General features: G+C 60.0%; 1 protein-coding gene across 1 annotated transcript; it reads right to left on the bottom strand.

Moving 5' to 3' along the window:
* Positions 1 to 236: 236 nt before the first annotated feature.
* GREP1 (glycine rich extracellular protein 1) lies at positions 237 to 14204 on the bottom strand. Its single transcript, XM_073015696.1, is given in 32 exon segments — positions 237 to 917; positions 1143 to 1196; positions 1642 to 1755; positions 1858 to 1917; positions 2005 to 2032; positions 2115 to 2179; positions 2349 to 2381; positions 2522 to 2563; positions 3473 to 3604; positions 3937 to 3966; positions 4072 to 4104; positions 4619 to 4651; positions 5374 to 5514; positions 5754 to 5786; positions 5927 to 5962; positions 6510 to 6563; positions 6647 to 6679; positions 6764 to 6799; positions 7103 to 7135; positions 7453 to 7488; positions 7687 to 7716; positions 9159 to 9191; positions 9288 to 9317; positions 9715 to 9750; positions 10707 to 10772; positions 11044 to 11097; positions 11890 to 11925; positions 12357 to 12392; positions 12469 to 12501; positions 12933 to 12962; positions 13859 to 13891; positions 14141 to 14204. Coding segments are annotated over 32 exon segments (1533 nt in total). The 3' UTR covers positions 237 to 891.
* Positions 14205 to 14576: the final 372 nt, after the last annotated feature.

The following is a 14576-nucleotide window of genomic DNA, read 5'->3' as shown; positions in this document are numbered from 1 at the left end:
GTGTTAGCCAGGATGGTCTCGATCTCCTGACCTCGTGATCCGCCCGTCTCGGCCTCCCAAAGTGCTGGGATTACGGGCGTGAGCCACCGCGCCCGGCCGTACTTATTTATTTTTTATAGAGATGGGGCATGCATTTAAGGCATGCAAAATATTTAGGGAAAAATCAAGATGTGAAATTCATATTTGTTTTGATTTACTTATTTATTTTTTATATTGCCCAGGCTGGTCTTAAAATTGTAGGCTCAAGCAATCCTCCTACCTCAACCTCCCAAAATACTGGGATTACAGGTGTGACCTACCATGCCTGGCCAAGCTGTGAAATTTATAATCTAATGATCATTCATCAAAAAATGTGAAAGTGAATTTTACAATTTTCAAAATTATTAGTCAATACCATATCTGGAAGGCCACTATAAAGGCTTAAGGAGAATGAGATTTTTATCTAACAACTTTAACAAATCGATTATAAATTAAAACACAAAGAATGAAGTGTTCTTTTCCATGCATAAGTCCCCTAACTTGGATGTGGTTCCCCCACTAGGCGGTGACCAAGTGATGCCCTCCCTGAGGGCAGGTGTCGATGGAGTCTGTTTGCTTCTCATGGTTTCTCCTATTGGGAACATGGTCCCTGGCACATGACCTCATTGATGTTTGTCGAATGAATGAATGAGGTACTGGGCAGTGGCTGCAGGCCCATGCCACTCCCACCCTGGTCAGCAAGCCCCTTGCATGGCACGCAGAGGCAAGCAGGGAAGCGTGTTTGTGGTGCTAGCACGGAGGAGGTTGACGGCCAGGAGGCACCGGACTCCAAGCCTGAGGGTCTGTCTTCGTTGCTGGGCAGGCTAAGGTGTGAGGCAGAGGCCCTCAGGACCCGCAGGGGCACTGCAGTGCTCAGCATTTCCCCAGAGGGCAGTGGCCTGGGAAGAGATAGAGCCAGGCTAGGGAGGGGTGGGGCCCTGGTGAGGCCTTGCCCCTCCTCCCCTCCCAGGGATCTGAGCTTCTGGGGTCAGTCACTCAGCAGCCACCTACAGGTGGCAGAATCTGCTATCCTTCCCAATGGCTGGGTGTCCCCCAGTGCGGCTGGAGGGGTGACCATGGGGGGCCTTTGGGCAGGCGGCTCGGCCACTGCACCTCCCTCTCACCTCCGTAGCCGTTCCCCAGCTGGCCGTTGCTGCCTCTCTTCACCTCAGGGCCCCCTACAGCACAGACGGACAGATCAGGGGCACTTGGGTCACCAGAGAGCTTCCATCCACCCAAGCTTCAACCCAGGCTCTGGGAGACCCCCCCTCCCTGGAGGACCCAGGGCTCAGCTCTGCCTCAGCTTCTCAGAGGACTGTGGGGAGAGGGACAGAGTGTGGAGAACTGAGTCCCTGATGGCCCAGCTCCATCACCTCCCCTTCTTGGTCCAGTGTCCAGGCTGGCTCTCGGGGTCCTGGGCTCTGCTGGCCTCTCCTCCAGCCCCGCTCCTTCCTGCTCCTTCCTGCCTATGCCCTCCTGGCCTCTTCCCACTCACTCTATCCCCTCCACCAAGAGGGCTGCACCTTCCATCTCTGTGGGGCTGTGGGTAGACCTGGGCCCAGGGCCCAGTTCCCTGAAGCCACCTCTAATGGCTCCAACACACTCATCCAGGCATCCCATTACCTGGCTGGCTCCCGACCTCAGCATATTCACCTCCAGCCTGATATCCAGGCTTCAAGCCAGCCCCCCAGGCCTGAAGGGTGGGCCAGTGAGAGTCCCACAGCACCCGGGCCTGCACTGTGGGGAGGAAAAGCTGGCATGGGCACCGTTGCCCACAGGAGCTGGGATCCCCTGGCCCCTGTTGGACTTGGCTCTGCTCCCTGAAGGCTCATTTCTTACCATTTCCTTCAGGGGCTGGAGCTCCTGCTTTGGGGTACACCAGAGCTTCTGCCTCATCCCCTGCAAGAGACTCTGGTCATTCCCGCCTAGCCCCTGGGCTGTTGTCTCCCCAACCCCACTGCACTTTGTCCCCTGGGTCTGACTCACCATTCCTAAAACCTCTGGCCCCAGGGAACTCTGGAGGAGGAAAGAGGGTGTCAGAGGCCAGGCTGGGGCTCTAAGCCCAACTCTCCTACCCCCACCCCTGCTCCCCAGACACCTGGCTGTGCGTGGGCCTCGGGGAAGACCCTGGCTCCCAGGACAGCATTCCCATAACCAACACCTGCAGGAGAGAGATTGGAGAGGAGCTAGGGACAGGCTAGTGGAACAGGGACAGCATCAGGAGGGCCAGGTGACCAGCTCATAGACGGGGGATGCGGACAGACAGACTGACTCAGGCATGAGGGAGATGCCAGCTTCTGCCCGACATGGGGGAGCCCAGGAGGACTCACCAATTTTCTGTGGCTGGAGGCCACCATTAAAACCTGGGGGAGAGAAAACTGACTCAGAGATTAGGGTCAGCGAGAGCCACTGCCCTGGCCTCCCCTCTTCCTGGGATGCCAGAAGGAAGAGAAGGGAAGAGGAGGGGAAGGGAGGGAAGGAACTCCAGGAAGGGCCTCCTCACCCGGTTCTGCTCCTGGTCCATAGCCATTTGGAGGCTGGTGCCCTGTGAGGAGAAAGAAGGTCAGTGCGGAGGACCCAGGTCTCCCCTGACTCCTGGGGGGCCAAAGATGGACCTTAGGGACTCTGAAGGGGAAGCAGGGACTTTTTGTGTCCACAGGGAATGGAACCAGAAGAAACAGAGAGCAGCAAGAGGCTGGGCACGGTGGCTTATGCCTATAATCCCAGCATTTTGGGAGGCTGAAGCGGGCTGATCACTTGAAGCCAGGAGTTCGAGACCAGCCTGGCCAATGTGGCGAAACCCTGTCTCTACAAAAAATACAAAGATTAGCCAGGTATGGTAGTGCGTGCCTGTAATGCCAACTACTTGGGAGGCTTATTTTGCAGTGAGCCACAATTGCACCACTGTACTCCAGCCTGGGCGACAGAGCGAGACTGTCTCCAAAAAAAAAAAAAAAAAAAAAAAGGAGCAAGAGGGTAGAAGAGGGTAGACTCGGGGAGGGACTTCCTGGCCTTAGGGTGCCTGAATAGCTGAGGCAGCCTAGGGAACAAGGGTGATGGAGGAGTGACCCTGATCTGGGGTAGGGACAGAGGACAGACCTAGCTGAGAGTTTGTCCCTCTGGGATGTGGGGCCTGGGGGCAGACAGACTCACACCTGCTTTCTGAGGTTGCAGTCCCCACTGGATGGCTGGCATCGGTGCTAGGAGGAAAGTCAGGGGCAGGAGTGAGCCCAGCCCAGGGCTTGAGAGGCTGTGGATGCCATGGGGCAGAGATTGAAAGGGCTCCCATACTGGGGGATACATGGGGTCCCAGGGAAAGAGTTCGGGCTTCTCGTCAGCAGATCACTGTGTGACAAGTCACTGCCCTCTCTGAGCCTTGGTGTCCGCGGACAGAGTGGGACATGGCAGCCAGGTGCTTCCCAGTGCCCCCCAGGCACCCCCACTCCACACTGACCTGGGAACTTGCCATTCTGCACTGCAGGTTGGGGCTGGGATTTCAGGCCCCAGCCACCCTCTTTGTCCGAAGGGACCCCTGGAGTGGGAAGCCTGGGAAGGAGCTTCAGAGTGACCCTCGCATTGCAGGGACCTAAGATGGGAAGGAAGGGAGGGATGGAGCTATGCTCCAGGCCAGTCCTCACCGACGCCACCCAGGAGGCCTTGGCCTGGCCAAGCTACCGGCCTGTAGGGGCTTCTAGGGCAGACCCAGCACCTAAGGGGGACATTAGCCAGGCTGGAAAAAGCCCAGCTCCGTCGGGCCACACCCTGCTGGGGGGACCTGGGAATCCAGGCAGGGGATAGAGGGACATAGGGATCTGTCAGGGATGGGGCTCCTGGTGTTGGTCCACCAGCCCCTCCATCTTTCAGCAGCCTCCCTCTCCCTTCCTGCTGATCCCCCAACCCTGGTCCCAGTGGCCTCACCTGGCTGGGGCCCATTATCATGGCCATATCCTAGAGAGGGAAAGCAGAGATGAGTGTGGCAACACTGGGGGGAGGGGCTAGAAGGGCTGAGAGGCAGAAGGAGGTGTGGGGCAGAGCCACGGGTCCACCACTCGCCTGGCTTCTGAGGCTTCATAGTCCCTGGCAGGCCTGGGGAGAGAGACAAAGAGGCCAGTTCAGACACCAGTCCACCCCAGGGGTGTAGTGAACCCCTCTCTCCCCTGCTGATTCCCCTAGCCGCGCCTTTTCACCTGGCAGGAGCCCCAGCCGGGTCCCTGGTGTGTATCCTGGGAGGGAGAGCAGGGCATGAGGGCGGGTTTGGAGTGAGGGACCTTGGAGGAGGCAGGAAGAGGGGCAGAGAGGAACTCAGCTTTGGAGGTTTCTGGCTCCCTCCCAGTCCAGAGACCCATGGAGAATGATGGACAGGCCGACCCCACCCCTCTCCTTCTGAGACCTACCTCTGCCCCTTGGAGCCCGTCCTCCTTCCCCTCTCCTCCAGTTCCCACCAACCTCCCTCACCTGGCTGGGCTCCTTCCCACAGGAAGGCTCCAGCTCCAGCCCATTCTTGCACCCTGGGGAGACAGGGTGCGGCTTGGGAGGGGAAAAGAGTGGAAGGGTAGGCAGTTTCTGCGGGCAGGGAGAGTGAGGAGTGGGAAGGGCTTACCTGGCTTCTGAAGTTTCACGCCCTCTCCAACGCCTGGAGAGATGCGAGCAGATGAGAGACCAATGGCCCACCCCTTGCTGAGGGGCCTTTTCCAGTCCCAGCATCTGCCCCCCTACCCGGTGCCCACGCCAACCTACCCTACCTGGTTCATGGCCAGTGGGAACTGCAGGGCCTGTGGGGGCAGTACGGGGAGAGGCTGGGGTACAGAAAGGGGCTGGAGCCTGGCTCCCCTATCCTCTCAGTTTAGGAACTGGAGCTCGCGGCACGGCACCTCCGTCCACCTTGTGCCACCTCCTCTTCAGACTCCACCCCCTCTAAGGCTGCAGGAGCCCCCGAGAGAACCCTCAGAACAGTGTCGGGGGAGACCCAGGCCCCTACCTCTCTCCTCCTTTGCACTCCCAGCAACCCCAGCCCCCCAGTACCTGTTCTGTAGCCATTCTGGGCTGAGGGGCCTGTGGGGAGGGAGGGGTGAGCAGGGGGTTTGGGATTCTAGCTAAGGAGAGGGCGAAGGGCCTTTGGATCCCCCTTCAGAGCCAAGTCAGAAACCAGGGATCCTGGAGCCGCCTCTCCTCCCTCATTTTGGTGCCCACCTGCCTTGGAGGCCTGGGAGCGAGACAGGAACAGCAGCCCGACACCCCCTCACTGGCTGGGCTCCCAGCCCCCTCTTGAATCCCAGTGGAACTGAGATGGGGTATGAATGAGGGAGGGAGCTCAGGGTTTGGGGGAGGCAGAGGGACAGGCTGGGCAGGGCTCACCTGGCTTCTGGGCCTTCACAACCCCCGAATAGCCTGGTGGAGAGACAGGGAGCAAGTGAGGGACCCAAGGCCTCCGCTCCAGACCTCCTGGAACCCCAGCCCCGCCTCTACCTGGTCCATAGCCATTTGGAGCTCCCAGGCCTGTGAGGCAAAAAAGGAAGAGTGGTAAGCCTGGGCCAGTGGGGGACAGGGAGGCAGGGCCCAGGAAGGGGGCTCTCAGTCTCTCCTCCACCTACTCTCCCCTCGGTCCTCGGTGCTCCTACAGACCTCCCCTCACTCATGAGGCAGGGGTCACCTCTCCCCTGGGAGTCCCACGCAGAACCAACTAGAGCGCCAGGATCTAGGGGAGGTGGGGCCACAGACGCAGGCAGTCCCCTCACCTGGCATCTGAGGCTTCATCCCTGCTCCTAGGCCTGGGAGAGACAGAGATACTGACATCAACTCCAGCCAGTGCTGCTGATCCTCAGACACCAGCCCTCTGTCCCTGTGGCCCCAGCTTCTCTCTGCCTGCCCACCTCCTGACCCCTTGCCAGCCAGGCCCAGCTACCCTCACCTGACTGGACTCCCGGTCCATTTCTGTGGCCATATCCTGGGGGGAGGGATGGGGTGGGTGTGAGACAGCGGAGGGGGCGTCAGGAGGAGGCAGCTCAGTCGGCTGTGGGCAGCTCTAGAGATAGGGCGGGGGGCCAGGGCCCTCCCCAGCCTGGCTTCTGAGGCTTCACTCCGGAGACAGAGCCACACTGGGCCAGACAGTGGCACTTAATTTCTCAGGATTCAGACCCACACTCTGCCTTCCTGGCCCCCTGGCCCGCTCTCTGTCTTCCCCCTTCCTTCTAAGAAGCCTGGGCTCAGCCCGGTGCCGTGGCTCACGCCAGTCATCCCAGCACTTGGGAGGCCAAGGCGGGTGGACCATCTGAGGTCAGGAGTTCGAGACCAGCCTGACCAAAATGGTGAAACCCTGTCTCTACTAAAAATACAAAAATTAGCCAGGTGTGGTGGTGGATGTCTGTAATCCCAGCTACTCAGGAGGCTGAGGCAGGAGAATTGTTTGAACCCAGGCCTGGGCGACAGAGCGAGACTCTGTCTCAAAAAATAAATAAATAAAAAGCCTCAGCTCCTACTCCAGGTATCCTCACCTGGCTGGGTTCCAGCCTAAGGGAAGGCCCCTGCTCCCACCCTCTTCCCATATCCTGGAGAGGGAGAGGGAGCATGAACGGGATGCTTATGGCTTCAGGGGTGCGTGCATGGAGAGGCAGACCAGGGTGGGGCTCACCTGGCTTCAGAGGCTTCACACTCCCTCCAAGGCCTGGAGGAGATATGAGGGGGTTGGTGAGTGACTCAGGGGCCCCACCCACATTCTCCCCCAGCCCCTCCCCACCCCTGCTCTTACCTGCTCCAAATCCAAATCCATTCTGGGCTGTCAAGACTATGGGGAGAGGAGGGTGGGGTGATGATTTGGGGTTTGGTTGAGGTGGAGGTAAGGGAATACTGGAGGCTTCCTCCCAGCATCCCTTCAGGTATTCACCAGCTCAGCCCTCCATGAGACTGGGAAAGGAGGCAGGGAGAGGACGCCCCAGGGGTAGACCCCCAGACCCCACCTCTTTCACCTGGCTGAGCACCCAACCCATTCCCATTCCCTAATCCTGGGGGACAGATGGAGGTGGGGATGAGAGCGGGAAGGGGGCTCTGAACATTGGGGAGACAGAAGCCCGGGGAGAGTCAGGCTCACCTGGCTCCTGTGCCTTCATGCCCCCTCTAAAGCCTTCAGGAAAATGGGGAGCAGATGAGGTACCCAGGAGCCCCCAACTCAGATCCACCTCAGAACCTCAGCATCCGGACCCCAGCTCCTCCCATCCCCTCAGGAGCTGCTCCAGGGCCATTCTGAGGTGGGGGGCTTGTTGGGGAGGGAGGGCTGAGCTAAGCTGGGGATACAGTGCCTATGGTTCCCCTTCAGGGCCAAGCCAGAAGCCAGGGTGGGAGACGCCCTGTCACCCCTCCCCATCATTCACCAATCCCGCCCCTGGGAGGAAGAGGCCGCCCAGATGCGGATCCCGGAACCCCGGACTCTACCCCCTTCACCTGGCTGGGCTCCCAGCCCAATCCTGTACTGGAATCCTGGGGGAATAGATCAAGGCAGGGTATGAATAAGAGGAGGGAGCTCAGGGTTTGGGGAGGCAGAGGGACAGGCCGGGGCAGGGCTCACCTGGCTTCTGGGATTTCATGCCCCCCCATAGCCTGGTGGAGAGACAGGGAGCAGATAAGGAACCTGGGGCCCTAGCTGTGGGTCTCCCCAAACCCTAGCCCCGCCCCTACCTGGTTCATAGCCGTTTTGAGCAGTGGGGCCTGTGGAGGAGAGAAAGGGTTAAGGCCCTTCGGAGCCCTGGATGCCATCTCCAGCCACCTCAGGCAGGGGTGTCCCCACTTCCAACTTCAACCAGCCAGAAAGCTGGGTTCCTTTCCTCAGCAGCCTCCAACTGTCAAGCTCCAGCTCCTGCCACATCTTGAGTCTGACTTTTTTTTTTTTTTTCCTTGAGATGGAGTCTCACTCTTGTTGCCCAGGCTGGAGGGCAATGGCGTGATCTTGGCTCACTGCTGCAACCTCCGCCTCCCAGGTTCAAGCAATTCTCCTGTCTTAGCCTCCTGAGTAGCTGGGATTACAGGCGCCTGCCACCACGCCCGGCCAATTTTTAGTATTTTTAGTAGAGACGGAGTTTCATCATGTTGGCCAGGCTGGTTTCGAACTCTTGACCTCAAGTGATCCACCCACCTCGCCTCCCAAAATGCTGGGATTACAGGCATGAGCCACCGTGCCCGGCTAGGTCTGAGTTCTTGCTGGAGCCGGTACCTTCTTTGTTCAAAACTCTGTTTTTGGTCCAATTTCTCAGCGACTTGGGCCACTCTCTCCTCTCCTCCGTGGCCTCCACTGCCTCCTACCCAGAATGCCCAGGGCCCAGCTCTGGGGCAGCCTCAGCTCATACTGTACGCCCCAGCGTGGCCCTGGTTGGGGAGGGCCTGTCCCCAGCACCTGCTTGGCTCAGAACAGGCATGGTTCACAGATTGTTTGTTTTTTAAACAGGGTCTCCCTTTGTCACCCATGCTGGAGTACAGTGGCGAAATCTCCACTCACTACTATCTCGACCTCCTGGGCTCAAGTGATCCTCCCCCCTCAGCCTCCAGAGTAGCTGGGACCACAGGCACGTGCCACCACAACTGGCTAGGTTTTGTATTTTTTTTTTTTTTTTTTGTAGGTGGATTGCTTGAGCCCAAGAGTTCAAGACCAGCTTGAGAATGCTGCCCAGGGTGGTCTTGAACTCTTGGACTCCAGTGATCCACCTAACTCCGCCTCCTGAACTGTTGGGATTACACGTGTTAGCCACCGCTCCAGGCCTGGATTGGTTTGCCGAATGAGGTTTGTTGTGTGAGACCAAGTTGGGAGGCTAGAGGTTGGGACTCGCCTGCTCTCTGAGGCTTTAGTTCCCCTGCCAGGCCTGGGAAGAGAAGGGGAAGGACTTTCTGTTAGTCCACCCAGCCTTTCCTCTCTGCTCAGGACCAGGGACAGGCCCCCATATCAGTAACCCCCAATTCCTAAGACCTCCATGCTCCCAGAACTCCAGGGCCTCACCTGCCTGGGTTCCAGCTCCCAGGAAGGCCCCGGCTCCCCGCCCATTCCCATTCCCAAATCCCACGGGAAAGAGCCAAAGAGAATGGGGAGATCCAGGACTCTAGGGAAGCAGTGGCAGATGCATAGGAAATGGGCAGCGAGACAGGAACAGGGTGGGGCTCACCTGGCTTCTGGAGTTTTCCACTCCCTCCAAAGCCTGGGGGAAAGATGAGAGGGTGAGGGATCCTTTCCTCTGGACCTGTGCCCAGAATCTCAGCCCCAGGTTCCCCGCTTCCGTCCCCACCCTCTTTACCTGGTCCAAAGCCATTTTGAGTGGCAGGACCTATTTGAGGGGTAGACACAGGAGTGTGGATGGTGGTGCAGTGGGAATGAGCTAGGGCCTGGAGCCCTGCCCTCCTGCTTTCTGTCTCGCAGGACCTCTGCCCTCTCCCTTCCTGTCTTGTGTGACCCCTGCCCTCTCCCTCTCTGTCTCTGTGAACTCCCTTCCAGGCCTGACCGCAGTTGAAGCTGGATTTGGCTCTTGACCTGGGAGTCCAGACCGTGGCCACGCTTGACCAGCTCGGGTGTCCTCCCTGCCCAGCCGAGGCCTGACTTGGGGCAGGTGCTCAGGGGAGACTGGGTGAATGAATGAACCGCAAGAGCCCATCCATTGGTACCCAGAGTGTGGCCCTGGGCCCCGACCTCTCCCTCCTAGCCACCCCAGCCCCTTCGGCCCTGACCTGGCTGGGTTCCCAGTCTGTTTCCATTGCTGTATCCTGGGAGGAAAAGCAGTGTGTGAGGGGTGGATATGGGGAGGGCTTGAGGGTGGGACAAGGCCGTAGATTCAGGGGAAACAGTCAAGATAGGGGAGGGAAGAGCAGGGGCTCACGGACCCCACCCATCCCCTGTCCTCCCCCAGAAATAAGCTTTCTGCCCTCTGCACCTCTGACATCCCCTGGCTTTTCCCTGTGCCTCCTAGAATCCCAGTGTGGTCCAGGTGCCCTCACTTGTCTGGGCTCCAGCTCCTGGGAAGGCCCCAGCTCCCATCCTGTTCCCATCACCAGATCCTGGGAGACCAAGTGGAAGGAGGAAGCAGAGGCTGGGGCTGGATGTGTGTGTGCGGGGAGTGGAGGACAGGGACACTGGAAAGGAGAGGCACACCTGGCTTCGGAGGTTTCACCCCCCACCCCACATCAGCAATAGAGAGAGACAGACCAGGTAAAGAAGCCTGCTCCTCCCTGGAGCCCCCAGACCCAAGCCCAGGCCCTCAGCTCCACCCTACTCTCCCTGACTTGGTTTTGGGCCTGTGGGGTGAGGGAGGCAGAGGCTGGAGCTAGGCCATGTGTAGTGCGGGTCCGAACACCACCCCAGGGCCGCTGTGCCCCATGCTCCCAACAGTTCTCTAAGGGCGCATGCCCAGGGAGCAACTCAGAGACCTCCACAGAAGTCCCCACCCCAGGAATGGCATTGGCAGGCCAGAGAGGGACCAGCGCCTGCAGAGGATAACACAGACTGAGAGGGGGACAGAGAGGGACGAGACATGGTGAGTATAGCAGGGAGGCGGTATGTGGGCAGGGTCCTTCCTTCATCTGCTTCTGAGGTTCCCTCTCCCCCAGGCATGGGGAGAGCTAGAAAGAGGCTGACATTGACCCCAAGAGCTCCTCCCCTAAGAATGAGAGTTGGGACCCTGAACCCTCCTGCCCGCCCCTCCCTGCGGCCCCTGCCCAGCCACCCTCTCCTGGTGGGGTTCCTGCCCCTGGAAGAATGCCAGCGCCCAAACTACTTCTGCTCCCCATTCCTGGGGAGACAGAGGCGAGGGCCATGAGCGGTGGGGTGGGCAGGCTTGGGGGACACAGAGGCGCCTGGATATAAGTGGGCAGGGCGGGGCAGGGCTCTGCCTCACCTGGCTTCGGAGGTTTCACGCCCACTCCCGGGCCTGGGAAGGGACAGAGTGGCTGAGCCCTGCCCTCCCTCCAGAGCCCAGCTCTCCCAGCTCCTGGTTCCCTGACTCTGCTCTACCACTTCCCCCTCCCTCCTGGAAGCCCAGGTCCTGTCCCACGTGTCCTCACCTGGCTGGGCTCCGGCCACTGGGAAGGCCCCTGCTCCCAGCCCGTTTCCATATCCTGGGGAGACAGAGCCAGAGGAACATGAGGAGGGGGAATGGGGCGTCGAGCAGAGACAGAGACAGAGGGCGGGAAGTGGACACTGGGACAGGTGTGGGGTGGGCTCGCCTCTGGCTTCTGGGGTTTCACAGCCCCTCCAAAGCCTGGGAAGACAGATGGGCAGATGAAGGGGCCCTGCCTTCCTGCCCCGGGCTCCCTGCTCCACAGCCACACTGAGCTGAGGCAGGAGTGAGGCCCAGGTGCCCCTGTCCCCTTACAAAGCCAGACATCAGAACTCCTCATGGTAGGCCGGGCGCGGTGGCTCAAACCTGTAATCCCAGCACTTTGGGAGGCCGAGACAGGCGGATCACGAGGTCAAGAGATCGAGACCATTCTGGCTAACCCGGTGAAACCCCGTCTCTACTAAAAAAAAAAATACAAAAAACTAGCCGGGCGAGGTGGCGGGTGCCTGTAGTCCCAGCTACTGGGGAGGCTGAGGCAGGAGAATGGCGTGAACCCGGGAGGCGGAGCTTGCAGTGAGCTGAGATCCGGCCACTGCACTCCAGCCTGGGCGACAGAGCGAGACTCTGCCTCAAAAAAAAAAAAAAAAAAAAAAAAAAAAAGAACTCCTCATGGTTCCCCTCCTGCCCACCTCCTGTGAGACACCCACCTGTTCTGCCCTCTCGGAGGCCTGGGGGAGCCTGGAGAGGAACCTGGAAATGCTGATCTGGCTGCATCCCCTCCCCCACAGTATCAGGCAAAGATTAGGCACCCCCAAGCCCCTCCCATTCCATAACCACATCCCCGCCTCACCTGGCTGGGCTGCAGCACCTGGGAAGATCCTGAACCCTGGGGTGAGAAGGCAGGAGGGAGTTAGGAGGAGTGAGGCAGGCAGGGGCTGGGCGAGCCTCACCTAGGTTCTGGGGTTTCATGCCCCTTTCAGTGTCTGGGAAAGAGGGGGATCAGATGAGGGGCTCAGGAATCCCCATCCCAGGGATACCCCTAGAATCCTGGCTTCCAGCTCCCCCACTCCCACCTCTACCTGCTTCATAGCCAATCTGAGTGGAAGGGCTTGTGGGAGAGAGAGAGGTGAATTGAGAAGGTTTGGGGTCCCAGCTGAGGTGGGGGTACAAGACCTTTGGACCCCTCCTTGGACTAAGCCAGACACCAGCAAACCTGAGAGGCTCCCTGTGCATCCCCCCACCACAATGACTCTCCAATCCTGCCTCTTCCCTCTGAGGCCTGGGAGGGAGGCAAGGAGGGGACCCCACGGCTCTCACCTGGCTGGGTTCCCAGCCCATGCCTGACCCTGAATCCTGGAGACAGATGAGGTGAGGTGAGGAGTGTGAGAGAAAGAGGGGGAGACAGAGCTGGGGCCGGGGCAGGGCTCACCTGGCTTCTGTGGGTTCACGCCCCCTTCAGATCCTGGAGAGACAGGGAGGTGAGGGATACCCTTCTCCCAGGATCTCCCCAGAACCCCGCACCTGGTCCACAACCTGCCCAAGCAGCGGGCCTGTGGGAACTCAGTCCCTTCCCATGAGGGTGGAGGGCTGTGGGGCACAGGTGGGTGCTTTCAGCTGCCTTCCCTCCCTTCTTCCCTCTCTCCTTCCTTCCTTCTCTCTTTCCTTTCTTCCCTGCCCCACTCCATTTCTTCCTGCCTGCCTTCCCCTCTCCCCAGCCAGGGTGCCTGGGGGACACTCTGGGGCTCAGCTCTGTCCCCGCGTATTTCTGGTATTTCTGAGATGACTGCTTTCCCCTTTACCTGCCCCCCACCCAGCTTTCCCTGCTCCTGCCCTGCCTCCTCCCTGCCCTGTACCCTGCCCTCAGATGCCTCCCTTCCCTATGCCAGGCCTCACCTGCTCCCAGACCACTGTGGGGGCCATAGGCTGTGGGAAAACTGAGATGTTGAGCTGGGGTGCTGGAGCAGCTGGGAGCTGGTGTGCCACCCTCCCCGAGCACCCCGCCACCAGCTTTTAACGGATCGGTAGCCATTTGGGCTCTCTAAGCCTGTGGGGTTCAGGGAGAAGCAGGGGAACTTACGAGGGGGCAAAGGGGCCCAAATCTGGATGCCACCCCCTTCTCCAGGTCTCAGTCTCCCTGCTGTCACAGGAGGGTAGAGGGCAAAGCAGGTAAGTAGTCTGGGGCCAGGGCAGTGGAGGCTAGAGGGTCCCTGGACCTGGAGGAAGGTGTCTGAGCCGGGGCTTTGGGGGGTTGTGGGGCAGATCCCACTCCACCCTCTTCCTCTTCTCTCCCATCCATTCTCAGTACTAGGCTCCCCTCCCTTCCTGGAAATCTCCTCCTCCGCCTCTCACTGCCTCTGCCCCGCAATCTTTCTCTCCTGAAGCTCAGATGCATCAGGGCTTGGGGGAGCCCCTCCTCCTACCTTTAGGACCCCCCAGGTCCCTGAAGTAAAGACCCTTCCATGACACTCGCCTCCTGCCCCTCAGCAGGCTCTGCTCTTCTTGTCCACTCCCTCCCCTCCCCCTCAAGGCTCCTTTGGGCTGCTGTGAGGTCTGCCCCTGTTGTCACACCTGCCCACCCTTCTCAGGCAGCCCAGGCCCCTCCTCAGGGCTGTATGTTCTGCCCGGTGGACTCTTCCCAGAGCGCAGGGTGTCTGTGCTCCCCACCGAGTGGATACTTGATGAGACTCCTTGCCCGGAAGACAGCAAGGGCCCTGAGCTCTCCTGGGCCCCGCATCGGGAGTCCCAGAGAGCTCCCACGCACCTCAGGGCGGGAGAGATGGGAGACTCTTCCCTGACCCCAGTGCCAGAGGGGCCACTACCTTTCCCCAGGCCAGGAGGCAGCGGGGGCAGCCCTGGGGGAACAAAGTGGTGCTGACTCAAGGCTGGGGGCCCTAGAGGCTGAGATGGGGCAGGGCCCAGGCATCTAACCTCCAGCCCCCAGAAACCTTCACTGTCTGAATTCTCTGCCCAGACCAGGCTTCCCACACCCCAGCCCTCCTTGTCTCCAGAACCCCAGTATCCGGCCAGGGCCCCACCTGGACCCCTAGCCCCAGTCACAGATGCCCACTCTACAACCCCTAGCCCCGAGCTGCCCTCACCACCTTGTAGGCTCTTAGAAGTCAGGCAGAGAAGGAAAAGGGCTGCAGGGAAGGCCCAGGCACCCATGACTCTAGGCAGAGTGGGAGTGCCCACAATCTTTGGGCCTTTAAACACCCCTGGCTGGGTGGGGACCCTCACCTAGGCACCCCAGCTGCGAGAGGCAGAGGCTCTGCCTGCAGACCCTGGGGGGTCAGCCCCCCACCTCTCCCTGTGGCAGAAGTCTAGCTCTGGCTCCTCATCCATCATGGGCGCTGACAGCAGGACAGGCCCCCTAGACTTCTCCACCCCTGTCAGTGACTCAGGCCCTGGCTCCAGGCCCAGAGGGCTCAGATGTCCCCCCAGCAAGGGGCAGGCAGGCACCCTAGGCCCAGCCCAAACACAGCTGGGGAGAGGGCAGGAACCAGGGCTTTGGAGTGTTGCAGACAGCAGGGGTGGAGG

This window comes from Chlorocebus sabaeus, chromosome 5 (genome assembly GCF_047675955.1).
Source record: "Chlorocebus sabaeus isolate Y175 chromosome 5, mChlSab1.0.hap1, whole genome shotgun sequence".
Classification (NCBI taxonomy): Eukaryota; Metazoa; Chordata; class Mammalia; order Primates; family Cercopithecidae; genus Chlorocebus; species Chlorocebus sabaeus.
This window is presented reverse-complemented; position numbering and strand designations above follow the sequence as displayed.